Source organism: Astyanax mexicanus, chromosome 12 (genome assembly GCF_023375975.1).
Source record: "Astyanax mexicanus isolate ESR-SI-001 chromosome 12, AstMex3_surface, whole genome shotgun sequence".
Lineage (NCBI taxonomy): Eukaryota > Metazoa > Chordata > Actinopteri > Characiformes > Acestrorhamphidae > Astyanax > Astyanax mexicanus.
Genome location: NC_064419.1, coordinates 38,988,928 through 39,004,867, shown reverse-complemented (window position 1 = coordinate 39,004,867; position 15,940 = coordinate 38,988,928). Strand labels below are relative to the sequence as shown.

The following is a 15,940-nucleotide window of genomic DNA, read 5'->3' as shown; positions in this document are numbered from 1 at the left end:
CTTTAGCTGGATTATAGTATGATCAGCTTAGTAAGGCTAGAGATAATAGACATGAAATGCATGAAATTCTTTAGTGTGAGCATGCACAGAGGTTCCATGTAGAGATGCATTATCTAAACCTAAATTTTTTTGGGCACATTGGTTAAAATGTGTTTTTGTAAGGTCATAAGTGAGAATGAAAGATGATTTCAGAAAAATAGTGCTGTCAGGCGATGAAAAAAAAAAATCAAATTAATTACACGCTCATTGATTGATTAATGTAAATCACATTCATCGATTTTGGCCAAGATAATATTTTAAGCTGTACAGTTCAAAATAATTTAAAGAGGAAATAAGTTTTAATACGTTATTGTTTGTGATTATCTTATCAGAATGAACCGATTCATGAAATTAAGCAAAAATTATTTTAGCAAAAGTAATTTAGCAAAAATTTTAGCAGAAAAAAGTCTCCATCCTTTACAGTTATTCAAAAGAATTACAAAACGACATTAGCTCTTTATGGTAGAAGCAACATCAAACCGTTGAGTCTTTTACACCCATTTCCTGTCCTTTTATGACTGATTTGTTTGCGGCTAAAAGATGAGCAATGGTCCACCGAACACACCAGACAGTTCTGGGAGAGCATAGTGAGAAGTCTTTTTCAGACGAGGGTTTGGCATTTTAGCATATCAAAAGTAGCCTTTTAGGGGCGTCAAGTGGTCCAGCGGTCTGAAGCGCTGCCACTATGAGCGGGAGATTGCAGGTTTGAACCCCCGCTCATGCAACTTTGCCATCAAGCTCCCGGGGCACAGAGGGAGTAGGGCCAATTTTGTGCTTTCCTCCGAGCGCCTGGCTGCTCGGCAATGCTGCATCAGCAGCAGCTCGAAAAGAGGCGGTGGCTGACTTGACATGTATCGGAGGAGGCATGTGCTAGTCTTCACCCTCCTGGTGTTAGGGCATTACTAGTGATGGGAGAGTCCTAATGAGTGGGTTGGATAATTGTCTGTGTAAATTGGGACCCCACTAACTATAAAACACATCCTCATCGACTGTGCAGCCCATAACCATATAAGAAAATTTTACTATCAAGAACAGAACATCTTTTTGGGAAACACCCACCAGGGAAGATTTTAAAGTTTTTATCGGATCTTAATCTTAAACATCTAATATGACACACATGTAGAGGCCTATGTAATGTTTGAATCAACTGTGCATTTATATCTACGCTTTTAAAACCAAGTGTATGTAGCCAAATTTGTGCTGAAGTGGCAATAAAACCCCAACAACCAACCAACCAACTGTGTAAATTGGGGAGAAAATAGGAAAAAAAATAAAATAAAATTTAGGGGCATCAAGTGGTCCAGTGGTCTAAAGCACTGCCACTATGAGCAGCAGGTCGCAAGTTTGAACCCCTGCTCATGCAGCTTTGCTTTGCTGGTGAGAGGGGGAGTCCTAATGAGTGGGTTGGGTAATTGGCTGAGCCAGATTGGGGAGAAAATGGGAAAAAATCGGCGAGTTGTTTTCAGTCACCAGCAATCCATGCCAACTGATAATAGAACCACCACTGCTTTATACAAGCTGGAGGGTTGTGAGGAGTATAGGGGGAATATTGGGTAATATATGGGAGTATAGGGTCTTATCAGGAGTGTAGGGCAATGTAGGATGGTATTAGAAGTATAGGGAAGTGTAGATCATAGTAAAGAGAGTATAGAGTAATTTAGGATTGTATATGGTACTATAGGGGGATTATATGGTATTACACGGTACTATTGGTTTGTAGGGGAGTATAGGGGGTATATGGTAACATCAGGAGTATAGGGTGGTGTTGGGATAGGGAAGTGTAGATGGTAGTAAAAAGAGTATAGGGTAATTTAGGATTGTATAGGGTACTATAGGGGGATTATATGGTATTACACAGTACTATTGGGTTGTAGGGGGTAATAGGGGGTATATGATAGTATCAGGAGTATAGGATAATATAGGATGGTGTTGGGATAGGGTAGTGTTGATGGTATTAAAGAGAGTATAGGGTAATTTAGGATGGTATAGGGTACTATAGGTGGATTATATGATATTACATGGTACTATTGGGTTGTAGGGGAGTATAGGGGGTATATGGTAACATCAGGAGTATAGGATAATATAGGATGGTGTTGGGATAGGGAAGTGTAGATGGTAGTAAAGAGAGTATAGAGTAATTTAGGAATGTATAGGGTACTATAGGGGGATTATGTTGTATTACAAGGTCTTATTGGGTTGTAGGGGAGTATAGGGGGTAAATGGTACTATCAGGAGTATAGGGCAATATAGGATGGTGTTGGGATAGGAACGTGTAGATGGTAGTAAAGAGAGTATAGGGTAATTTAGGGTTGTATAGGGTACTATAGGGGGATTATATGGTATTACACGGTACTATTGGGTTGTATGGGAGTATAGGGGATATATGGTAACATCAGGAGTATAGGATAATATAGGATGGTGTTGGGATAGGAACGTGTAGATGGTAGTAAAGAGAGTATAGGGTAATTTAGGGTTGTATATGGTACTATAGGGGGATTATATGGTATTACACGGTACTATTGGGTTGTATGGGAGTATAGGGGATATATGGTAACATCAGGAGTATAGGATAATATAGGATGGTGTTGGGAGTATAGGGAAGTGTAGATGGTAGTAAAGAGATTATAGGGTAATTTAGGATGGTATAGGGTACTAAAGGGGGAGTACATGGTATTACAAGTTACTATTGGGTTGTATAGGGGAGTATAGTGGGGTGTAGGGTAATATCAGGAGTATTGGGTAAAATAAGATTGTGTATAGAGAGGGGTATAGAGTAGTGTAGATGGTAGTAAAGAGACAAGTTGGGTAATTTAGGATAGTATAGTGTACTATAGGGAATTATATGTTATGACAAGGTACTATTGAGTTGTTTAGAGGAGTATATTGGAGCTTTGGGTAATAGCAAGTATATAGGATGTCTTTAAAAAGAAGAAAGATTTAACAAAGCCTGCTGAATGTTCCTGAAGGTCTTTTGCACTCAAACAGGGTTTTCTTCTCTTTGAATCTTTTTTTTTTAAATTTCCTTCCAGACCACAGCTTGACCTCCACTGTTCCTGTTCCATTCAGGAGAGCAGAATTCAAGCCCAGCCAATCTAATTACCTCACTTTGGTGCTTCTTTGGCAGAAGCTTTTTTATTCAGTATATTTTCTTGTTTGGAAACTTTGTACAGTAAGGTTAATCTTGTACAGAAAGGTGAGTGTAATGCGTCTGCTTTCAGATTAGAATTTTGCTAGTAGACGGAGTGCATGGCGTGTCTGCCGCTCAGAAAGTGTTCATGTATAATCAACATAGTTATGAGACAGCTCATGTCCTGTTCACTGGAAATGAGAAGAATAAAAACAAACATGAATGGCCTGACTTGTAGTTCAGCAGTAAATTATAGAGCAGGTCTTTATAGAGATTTTACATTACTGTTTATATTGGTGAGGAATCCTTATGCTTTTCGAAATTCATACAGTCAGAAAACTGTGCTTTTGACCCTCATAACCTCACAAAAATACTGAATACTCTACTCCACGGTCATTAGACTACATAAATCATATTTTCCAAACTTCCTCACTTATTATTTTCACTTTTGATTTCCTGTCAAGGCATAAAGGACAGTTTTGGTAAAAACTTGCATTTGATGGAAACATGGTTGTTGCAGAGATGCTAACTTTTTTTTATTGTTCATGGTGATCTTGTTCTGTTCCGAAAATGCATTTACATTTTCAGAACAGGATGGACAGCTTAAGGTTTACCCTAGCTAAGCATGGGGCCAATGTTATTAATTGCTAAACATGCAGCAAGTGTCTTCAGTTCCTTTGAAAAGAAAACAGTATGACAGGCAATGATAATTACTTTCTTAAAGGGACAGTATTGTCCCAGGATGACAGGGTAGATAGGGAATTCTCAGACAAGTTTAAATAACTTGAAAATAGCTATTTGATACATATGTAAATGAATAATGTTTAAAATATGAAGACATCTTCAATCATTTTAGAAAGGAAATTGATGTTATTTAACCTCTTTAAATAATTTTTCATCTAAACATGTCAAGCATATCAGATACAACTATATAAATATGCACTGTATAAAAAGTACTACTACTATTAAAATGAAGGTTAAGGTTCCTCTATATTTGTAATAATGTGTCGATTTCATAGTCAATATTTAAAAAACATATTGTTACACAGCATTTATATGAAATTTAAAAGTGCATTATATTATTATTGAATCTAATACAATATAAATATGCATATCCTCTATAATCACTGCAGTTGTCCAGGTCAAAACAGGTAAGCACTTCTTCTTCTAACAGTCTGTTCCTTTGGATGTTAGCCAGCATCTGCTTTCCTGTATCAGCTCCGTTAAACCTATCATTCCTCCCTGTTTAGATAACAGGGGAAGCATACTCTCCTGCTCTGTAAACTCTATTTATGAGAAGATCTGTTTAGGCGTACTCACCAGCAGCAACCTGATGACTTCAGTGAATCATCAAAACAACTTGAGGGGAATGCATGGAAGCCACGCTCTGCTCTGAGTCAGTCTTGTTGCTTTTGTATGGGTTTCCTGCACTTTTGCACAGGCCATTGTGCGCATTGGAGTGAAAAGATATCCCCCGAGTCCAAAGCCAGTAGATTGTTTGGTGCCATTGAAAGAGGGAGGGCGGGAGCGAGGAAAGTGCTTGGGTTATTTTATCAACTCAAACGATGACCTGTCAGTGATCTGTCTTTAGAATAGAAGCCTTACGTATCCGTTGACAGTGTGTCACATTTGAAAACCATTATGCAGGCCAGTCAAGGTCTGAGAACATAAAGGAAATGGGTGTTGGTTCCCTCACTTGTCGGAACTGTTCTGAACGGTGTGTCAATAAAAGGCTGTTTGCTGTGTGGGCACACGCTGGCCAGCCTTCAGCAAAGGTAGTCAGGGGAGTTCCTAATGAAGGTGCTCAAGCTAGCACAACAACAAAACAATGGGAAGTTTTATTTGTTGCTTGGAACTCAATTTCTGAATTTTAATTGTAGCATAAAGAAATAATAATAAAAAAAAGAGAGCTTACACAAAGAATATCCAATTTACCGCATTTAGCTTTATGCTAACGTAACAGGAACATTCTTACTACAAGGCTAGTAACAATGACCTTATCATTGATGTTAATGCTAGCAAAACAACACTGAGTATATACTGTAGGTTTTATCTGTGGCTAGAATCTTCTTTTTGAAGCAACAGTCAAACTGGTATAGCTTCTGGTAGCCCCAGGTGTACAGTTGTTGATCAGCTGGGACATGTTTGGAGTCTCCAAAAGAAGTTACTCAAGCACAACAAAATAATGGGAAGTTTTTTTGTTGCTTAGAACTTAATTTTCTGAATTTAAATTATAGCACAGAGAAAAAATAAATGCATGTTATGAGATTCAACTGTCTGTAGCTCTCTAATATAGAGAGCTGTCACAAAAAATATCCAATTTACCACATTTAGCTTTATGCTAATGTAACAGGAAAATTCTTATCACCAGGCTAGCAAAAATGACATTATCATTGTAGGGTTAAACACATGAACATAAAGAAAATGGGTGTTGGTTCTCTCACTTGTCAGAACTGTTCTAAATGGCATGTCAATAAAAGGCTGTTTGCTGTGCGGGCACTCAAAGCAGATGTTAATGCTAGAACACAACAATGTGAATATATAAAGCATGTTATAAATGTGACTACAATCATCGTTTTAAAGCAACAGTCAAACTGGTATAGCTTCTGGTTGCCCCAAATGTACAGTTGTTGATCAGCTGGGACATGTTTGGAGTCCCCAAAGAAGGTGCTCAAGCTAGCACAACAATAAAACAGTGGGAAGTTTTATTTGTTGCTTAGAAAATAATTTATTGAATTTTAATTGTAGCATAGAGAAAATAAAAAAATACAACTTTAAATGCATGTTATGAGATTCTGTAGCTCTCTAATTTAGAGAGCTGCCACAAAAATACTAAATCAATTACCACATTTAGCTTTATGCTAATGTAACAGGAACCTTCTTATCACCAGGCTAGCAAATGTTTCATTGTAGGGTTAAACACATTAACATAAATAAAATGGGTGTTGGTCCTCTCACTTGTCAGAACTGCTCTGAATGGCATGTCAATAAAAGGCTGTTTGCTGTAGGTGCACACACTGGCCAGCCTTTCAGAAAAGGCACTCTAGGGAATTCTCAAAGGAAATGTTAATGCTAGCAAAACAACTCTGTGAGTACTGTATTTTTCGCACTATAAGACAGACTTAAAATCCTTTAATTTTCCCAAAAGACGTTAGTGTGCCTGTTAATCCAGTGCATCTTATGTATGAATTTTACCAGTTTACTAACCCCGGCTAGCTCTGCTGGAGTAGCATAAGCTTTACCCACTAACAGCGCTCGCTATTTCCCAGTTCAGAGGGGAATATTATTGTCCCGTATCTTGCTCCTATCCCTGGCTCGCACTGCTGGAGTGGTTAGCTGCTAATGCTAATGCTCCAGCCTAGTGCTGGAGAAATTCAGGAATCTAAGCTTACTGTAAATAAGCAGAAGCGCTATACTCACCCCAATAAAAAGTTTTCAATAGTGAAATCTGTGTAGATTAACACCCAGCGCTCGTTTGACTTTAAAATAAGATCTTTTTTATTAATTTTGTTAACTTAGCTTAGCTTTATTTAACTTAGTCAATATGGACAGAGTATAGATTCTTATAATGACATGCATTACTCTTTCCACTCCTGCGTTCACTCAGCAAACTCTCTGATCACATCCTTTAGCACTTTACATATAAGTTCCAAAAACAGTTGGTGAATAGAAAATTGGGCCAAAGATTATATAGTGTGAATCTGGCCTAAAATGTAGAGAAAAATCACACTTTAGGGTTATTTTTACAAAATAATTAATAGTACTTGGAATTTAGCTAAGCTAACAGGCTGCAGTTATAATAAAAGATTTTCCAAATGTGAGCTTAAAGTGTTTTGTCATAAGCAAAGTGAAATATTGAAGTCTTTTATGTTTTAATGTGTTTTTTTTTTTGAAAAAGGCACTTTTGGATGCAAAGAAAAATGGAAAGAATGTTTGCTTTTTTGTGTTAAGAGTGGTTGGAAGTTTCTAGATGAATTTAAAATAAATCAGCCAAATTGTGTTCTTTTTTTGTTGATTTTTAAAAGATGGCCGTATGCTACAGTTTGAGAAAAAACATGAAAAAGTGTGTAAATTAGCTATAAGTTGCATGTTAAACATTGTGCATTTAATTTGTTTGTTCCACAAATGTGTGCGTTATGATTTTAACACACATATGAGCAGTTGTATGTTTTGTGGGGGTTTATTAAGCAATGAACTTTGCGTAGTTTAATGTACCTTATTGTAAAACTGTAGCCAAAGTGGGGTGTGTAATCTTTCAATGTTTGTTTGCTGCTTTAGCTTAAGAGCAGCACTGCACTGACGAGCAGTTCAGTTTTTTTTTTTGTGATTTCTTTCATTTATAGAGTATGTAAGTGTAAGCAGTTGTTTGCTTGCAGCCATTTTTGATGCAAGCCTTTTTTTATTTGCCAAGATGTTTTTGAAGCGAGGTTGAGCTGCTGACAGGCATGGCTGGCGTTTTGGTCCGCGTGTCCTTTAATTTAGCTCTATTAGCACATGGAGCTGGAATGCTGGGTAAAGGGTGTAGTCCGGACAGCTTCTCCAAAATCCGCAGGCATCGTTTGGTCTCCGGGATCCTCCTCTTTAATGATAGAGCGACTGAGAGAGGAAAATCCCAGGCTTTGAAGTCTGTTCAGGGTTCAGGGTGGCCGAGGTGTATGATATGCCAAAACTGGATCTGAGCTGACGTTGGAGCTGAAACAACACATCACCTCTTTTGTGAGAAAATCTCATACCTCTCATTTTTGGAAGTTTTGAAGTTTTTTTTTTTCTGTCTTTTGAAAGCCGATGCTGTTTCACATTCTGCATTATGAGTGTTTTACAGCTCTGTCGGATGAAGCAAAACTGTAAAGACTTCAGCTTCTGAAACTGTTTGATTTTGAGATTTGTCATTTTTTAAACTTTGAGGTTTTAATGTGATTATGTGCAGCATTAAGAAAAAAATACCCACACTCAAACATAAACCATTTTTTTCTTAATGTAATGTTCAAAACACAGTATTATGTTTCTGCACACAACACTTGTGTTTAGCATACACTTAGCATGAATATCAGTGAAGATTAAACTTTTTGACAGTTTAGCTGATGGAAGATGAAAAATTGTGATTAAGATTTCTTTCATTACTATTCTATCCACTTTGCATAGCTTGATGCTACCACCACCATGTTTAACAGTTACAGTATAGTACAGTTACAGTGTTCTTCAGATTGAATGCCTTGCCATTACTAATCCAACATACCTCTGGGTATTTGTGCCCACAGTATGGCCCACAGCTAGTAGGCACTGTATTAAAATCAGCTTTTAAAGGAGCTAAAGACTGGTTAAATAATGATCAGGCAGGTCTTGAGGCATAAGCTACATTCACATTACATCCCTGAAACGCCTCACATGCGCACATTGATATGTGTAGAAACGTCACCTTTTGTACCAACAACAAAAAAATGCCATATTTGAGAGACGACTCGTAGCTTTATAAAGAAAAATGGATGCGTTTGTTAGCAGCTCATCTTTTGCTCAGTTGGAGAAAAAACAGCAGGTCTGAAGTTCAAACTCAGGTCGAGGAGGTGAAAAAAGGCCAGGCTGTTTGCTTTTGCTGTTTTTACAGTTATAGCTGCACAGCCGCACCAAGAGATAGTGTGTGGGTTCGAGAGAGAAGCATATAGCGCATGTGTATAAGCAAAAAGATGCATGAATTCAGATTTGACTGTTCACATTCATGTCGCATGTCCATGGATCGGATTTGTATCCGGTTTAAGACCACATATGAAAGTGACTCAAATCTGATTTGAGAAAATCAGATTTGGCATGTTCACACAGCCATGAAAAAATCCTGTCTAAGCACCATTGAGCAAAAAATCTGATTTGAATCACTTTAGCCTGGTAATGTAAACATAGCTATACATAGTCATACAGATTCATAGGAGAAGAATATGATTAATGTAAATGTCAGCATAATGACATTACTGCATCTTTTTAACATAAAGTCACAAACAAATAGTCACAAAAATACTTACATTACATTACATTAGCCATATTGTTCACGTTCTCTAAATATATTTGTGTGTCTTTTCCAGCCCACACATTATCTTCCTGTCCCAGAGTGTGTTGGTGGGTGAGAGAGGCCTGTGTGGTGCGAGGATGTGCCATGAAATCGCCCACTCCTGGTTTGGCTTGGCCATTGGAGCGCGGGATTGGACGGAGGAGTGGATCAGCGAAGGCTTTGCCACCTACCTGGAGGACGTGTTCTGGGCCAAAGTCCAGCAGGTATCTGCTCCACTGCGGAATCAGCAACATGGTCAAAAACAGCCTGCCTTTTTTATACTAGTTGTTCTGGCAGCTTTATCCTTTCAGATTTGACATATTTGTTGTGTCCCCCAGTAGAGCGCTCTGTGGCTTATCATCATTACAAAAAAAGCATCTTTGAACTGAGTTCAAAAATCCATCATCTCTTTACACTTTAAAAAATGATTGCTTGTTTTTGTGTTTTAGTAATAGTGATAGTTAAGGGTGGGACAAAATATTGATATCACAATGTATCGTATCATTTTAGTTTGCGATACATTATCTATCATGGTACAGATGTCATAGTTTAGGATGTGTAGTCTACAGCTCTGGAAAAAATTAAGAGACACTTCAGTTTCTGAATCAGTTTCTCTGATTGTGCTATGTATAGGTATATGTTTGAGTAAGATGAATATTGTTGTTATATTCTATAAAAAGAGGGTCAACATTTCTCCCAAATTCCAAATAAAAATATTGTCATTTAGAGCATTTATTTGCAGAAAATGAGAAAAGGCTGAAATAACAAAAAAGACGCAGAGCTTTCAGACTTCAAATAATGCAAAGAAAACAAGTTCATATTCATAAAGTTCATAAAGAGTTCAGAAATTAATATTGGGTGGAATAAACCTGGTTTTTAATCCCAGTTTTTATGCATCTTGGCATGTTCTTCTCCACCAGTCTTACTCACTGCTTTTGGATAACTTAATGCCACTCCTGGTGCAAAAATTCAAGCAGTTCAGTTTGGTTTGATGGCTTATGATCATCTATTTTCCTCTTGATTATATTTCAGAGGTTTTAAATTTGGTAAAATCAAAGAAACTCATTTTTTTTAATTGCTCTCTTTTTTTTCCCGAGCTGTATAATGTGCAGTGTGTGTCTATAGTATGTACAGTAAAAGTCCACTTTTCCACTAGTGATTATAGTAAGGGTGATCAGATACAAAGCAGCTGTGTCTCATGGATGCTAAATAATGCTGCATTGGGGTCTTCTGCATTAGAGTTGCACGGTGTACCGAAGGTTCGATTCTTTTTCGATACTACGTCATCACAAACGATTCGGTTCTTTAGCGTTCGATACTTTCGATACTGTATATAGCCCAGTCACTAGCTTCAAATGAGTCAAATTAGTAGGCGCGATTTGATTCAGTTCATAAGAAAACTGATTCACACCGCAGCAGTCGGTGTGGCAGGATTCAGATAAACTTAGTGTTCTGAACAAATGAATCGATTCACGCGCAAGCCAGCAGAGCAGCAGCGAGTGTAGAATGGCGACGGCTAAAATAACAGATGTCTCTCGTCCGCGACTTGTGGACAAAACGGGCGCGAGGAGTGAAGTGTGGGAAAATAGTCTGAGATGTAGGCATCTGTTTTTTATTGATATTTTTATTTTTAAATAAAATAACGAAAATAACGAAAACTGAAAGTGAAACTAAACTACTTTATTTATTAGCGCTGTTTTCACTCCCGCAGTTGTACAGCGGGGGGTGTTGTGCCGATTCTGTCCGCGAAGCGGGAGTCGGATTCAGTAGCGGATTCGGCACAAGCGCGGCGGCACCTCGCGCTCCGCGGTGTTGGTTGTAAGCGCTCGCGCTAGCCGCAAAATACGACAGAAAACACTGAGGGAGCTGCAGAATTATGTGTGGGACTAGAATATGAGCAAGAGGAGATAAAAGAGAACCTTTACCTGTGAGTAGCTCACATCAGAACACGCAAATCTCTCTCACTCTCTCTCTCGCTGTGTCTCTTTCTCTGTGTCTCTGTCTCTCGCACGTGTACGCCTCCGCGTTTGACCTGCAGCACTGTGTTTAGCTGTTCTTAAAAATCATTTTAATTAAATAATAGTTCTATGCTTCTATGTTACAGTGTTATTTAACATAATAGCAGACAAGCACCCTGATCTCTACAAAGAGCTGAGAAGTCGACAGGTTAGTGGAGTTAGTCAAGATACACTCTGTCTGTAGCTTTACTAAGATTTACTAGCGACTGCTTATTAAAAACGGTAAACGGTTGATTAATAAAATGGAGCAGTGAGTGTTAAAATGAACATAACATTGTAATGTTCTTCTGTCTCTTTATTTTCCTTATTCAGAACTTAATTTCTGCCCGCCCGTCAGGTTCACATAGTCAGGCTACCATTACCTCTGGTTTTAGTTTTAGTTTTTAGGAAGTGTTTAGATAATTATGTTATAGTTAAGGTTATAATAACGAAACTTGTTTTTTGTTCAAATGTTTCATTTTAGAATAAAAACGTTTGCACCTATTGTTCAGTGTTCAATCCAGTTCAGTCAAAAATAAACATTTTATGTTCAGATATTTTAGGTTTTTTTTTCTTCCAAGTATCGTTTTGGTATCGAGAATCGTGATACTACAGTTGGTATCGGTATCGAAGTCAAAATTTTGGTATCGTGACAACCCTATTCTGCATTGTAAATGTGGGTTAGTCACAGTTTTAGTCAGATGCTGCTAATCATAATCAATACTACAGAAAGGGAATGTCACAAGATTACACCTCATAACTTATACAGGTGTATCTGTTGGATTGGGGGTATTGCTTTATATGTATAAATTACTTTATGTAGGCAACATGTGTTTTTCCCACCGACATATCAGAACACATCTGCACTCCTGAGTGTGCTGGATTGACTCTGCCTGAATCTCAGTCATAAATGGCTCCTTACTCCACATACTCTACATGAGTCATGGAACCATCTCCCTCTTTTTGATTGGATGGTTTAATGCTGGTTTTACTGATTGTGGCGGCCAGTAAAGCAGCACATCATTTCCATAGTAGTTTCATTTTGAGCCGGTTGTAGTGGAGTGATGGTTTTATGTGGGTTGCCGGCATGGCGCTTGTGGTAGGCTTTGAAGCCCTGTACTCCCAGCTAGATGAAAGATGGCTAGTTTGAAAACAGCGGAAACTTCGGGACTACAGATATTAAAAGTTTTTATATAAAACCTTCCTATAAAACCTATTAAAACCTATAAAACCTGTCCACACTGCTTTTAATACATTGCCCATCAGTGCTGCAGGTTCTGTCTGTTTATCATGCTTCTAACACAGTGGTGTGAATAGAGTGCTAAGCAGAAACAAAATGATTCCATTAGATTAACCCTGATCTAAGCAGAGGTTCCCAAACATGTTCATACAGAGACCCACTTCTACCTCCTTTTAATCAAAATACTGTTCTTCCACTCAACAATAAAATATTATAGAATAATTGCTAATGTCAGTATGGATTAGATTTTAGATTGGTCGGCCTGACCCAACCCATCCCATACACTGTCTTTTTGATCCCCAGCCCGATTTAAACCTGACTTTTTTGAGTATGAAGAGCAATTAAAACATTTTCTGGCTGTTTGAATGAGCGAAATCTGTTCAGAATTATGTTAACATTGCAACACTGAAGAAGACCTTTTATTCAAGAAAAAATGTTTATTAGGAACAGATCTCAGAAAGTTTCGTTTAAGAATAGAAAAAAATTCTGAACTAACACTTTTTTGTATTGAGCTTATAGTCTAAAAGAATTTTTAAAATTAATTTAAAAGCCGTTTGACATGTGGTAGGATGGTCCCCCCTTAAATGTGAGTCTTGGTCCTCCCAAGGTTCCTTCGTCCTCCTGCAGCTCTGAGGGAGTTTTTCACTGGGGGTTCTGTATTCTGTATTTTCTATGTTTAATATTTTGCCTGACTCTTTGTCCTGTGATCATGTTTCTGTAAAGCTGCTTTGTGCCAACACCAGTTGTAAAAAGCGCTATATAAATAAATTTGATTTGATTTGATATTTGCAACAAAAAAAAAGGCTATGCACTGCACTGCACAGCCCTGCAAGTCAAGTGCTTAATACGGACAAGTAGTGTGCACTCAGTTTGATTTGTTACTTTGCTATATTGTTATTATCACTCCATAGCTTTGTGTAAAAAAATATCATAAAAAAAAAACTGATGCTGTATCACCGACTATTCTCTTGAGCCTGACCTGGCGCGAGGAAAGTGGTGGAAAATTTCGGCCGAACCCGAGAATCTAAGCTCTAGTATGGATAGTCTGATACACTTCTATTCCTAAAGTAAAATGTAGGCATGCTGTGTTTAAATTGGTTCTTATCAATATTGTCAGCAAGAGGAATGTCTTTTCTCTCAGTTCACATTAAATATTGTTATTGTCCGTGTCTGAAATGTTGCACCTCAGACAGGATTTTAAGACTGGAAGGTGCCCACTCATGTCTGAATCGAAATGTAGGATTCTAGAGACTTCTTTTTTTATTGGGTGAAAATGCTAATGGATAATAATGACACAGCTAAATGCTTAAATATAACAGTGAGCTGTCGATGTCTTGGCAACATCAGGATGTTTTGTTGTCTTTGTAATTCAGTTACAGAAACCTTAATCAATGCACTGCCTTCTGAGACAGCAAGGCATTAAGTCAGCAAGCTACTTCCAGATATTGGCATGAGGGTGCAGTCTTTACGATTTTTTTGGTGTTCTGATAAATACTATCAGTGTACTGGGAACTACCTTGCAACGTTTTCATGGGGGGCTCACATTGTTGGATTGTGGGTTTTAGGTGAGCCCTTGGTTTTCACTTGTTATTTCTGGGACCCTGTATTGTATTGGGCCAATCTTTAAGATAGCAGTGGATGTGCAGAATCTCTAGTGCATCATTGTCCTGCTCTTATAGTAGTTGATTGCAGGAATAAGTCACAGGCTACCGACAATTCCACAGTAAGATTTGAAGTGGATTTGCTGATGGGTTGGTGCCACATGCTGTTTGGCAGACTGTGCTCCTGTTATAGGGTTTGCATGACTGACCTAGAATTTGTGAGCAGTGTATTGCTTTGGCATTTCAGTTTTGCGTTGTGATGATGATGATGGGATAATCATCTCATTATTTGTATTTTTATTGCTTATCTCTCTCTCTCTCTCTCTGTCTCTCTCTCTTTCACTCACATAAACTCCCTGACCCTTGCTCTTTCAGCTGGATCGCAGCGAGGAAGAGGAGCAGAGGCAGCTGAAGGCTTTCCTGCGTTGGAGGAGGCTGAAGGATGAGTTGGTGAACTCAGAAGAGGAGCTGCTGGTCCTCAGGTCTGACCGGTCACCTCTCACACCCTCACTATCTGCCTCTCTTATGCAGCATATAGCCTCATTAAAGATAATGGTGTGCAACTGCCACAAATATTCACACACATATACACGCACACACAGTTGCATTTTAGCGCAGCCATTATTGTCTCCAGTAGTTTCCAGTAGTATTACACACACTGGGTGTTGGGATAAGCTTGCATATTATTGTGCCTTTTATGGGTTCTCCTTAGTCAATGCTAGATCAGTTAATAATAGTCAATAATATTATGAATTATTCTAACTTTTGGACAAGGCTGTGGTCGAAAACCATTCGTTATACATATGCAGAGATGTACAGTACACCAAAAATTTGTTAGGCTAGATCTGTACCGTATTTTTTGCACCGCACACTGTATTATAAGGCGCATCATCAATGAACCTCTATTTTCTGTTTTTTTTTTTATACATAAGACACACTGGATTATAAGGTGCATTTTAAGAGACACTATAAGGAGCTTTTAATTCAGCAGGTCTCACTGCGAGGTGGTGGTGAGGGGAAAAGACTTTCTTTTAAAGTCAAACGATCACTATATGTTAATTTACACCGATTTCTCTCCTAAAAACTGTCTATTTGGGTGAGTAACACACTTGTGTGTATTTAAAGTAAGCTTAGATTCCCGAATTAGCATTAGCAGCTAACATGGTTAGCGGGTAATGCTAATGCTGCTCCAGCAGTTGTAGCCAGGGTTAGCAGCAGACTACAGGCTGATACTACTCACCTCTGAACAGGGAAATAGCGGTTAGTGCCTAATGCTAATGATATTCGAGCCCCGGTGCTGGAAAACTAGGAACACCCACATTATATTGGTTGTGAGGTGTTACTTTGTGGCTAAGATTGAAATGGCCCATGTTCTGTGGCAAAGTGATGTGAATTATTGGAGTTTGAACAAGGCCTGATAGTGGAAGCATTTCATCTCTAAGGTTGTTCATCTATTTAACATTCCTGTTACTGAATGTAAAGAATGTTAGAATTTTAATCGTTCAGTAAAATTGAGAATATGGAAATTCTTAGTTTTACATATGAATTTTCTCCACAATTTAGTGATTTAGTAATTTCCAATTCCCAACCACGAATTAGAACTTTGCCTTTAACACAGTGCTACTAGTGATGAAAGACGTAAACTGAGGACAGTAGCTACACTGGGAACATTCTAATTGCAGTATTTCTGTTCATTTCAATTAGTTTTAATATTCACTAGTGTTTATACAGGTGAGAACCTGTTCAACTTTTCAGTTGAAAAATCATCCTGGCTCAATACTGTATGTATTTTGTCTGCTGATAAGCAGGTCTTTGCTATAGGGCTGTTGTCAAAAATACATCTTGGGATATGATGCAGCCTGAAGTTTACAGTCTTCTAGACTTCCACCCTCAAGTCAG

General features: G+C 38.1%; 1 protein-coding gene across 4 annotated transcripts in view; it reads left to right on the top strand.

Annotated features, from left to right (window-relative positions):
• Window positions 1-15,940, top strand: part of aopep (aminopeptidase O (putative)) — a 141,549-nt gene that overhangs the window by 33,916 nt on the left and 91,693 nt on the right. For all 4 annotated transcript variants that reach the window (XR_007441406.1, XM_049485701.1, XM_049485700.1 and 1 more), the window contains exons 6-7: window positions 9,238-9,427; window positions 14,417-14,523. Coding sequence is in view for 3 of the 4 variants with exons in the window: in XM_049485701.1 (XP_049341658.1) it covers window positions 9,238-9,427; window positions 14,417-14,523 (297 nt within the window). In the remaining variant the exon portion in view is untranslated. The remainder of the gene's footprint in view (window positions 1-9,237; window positions 9,428-14,416; window positions 14,524-15,940) is intronic.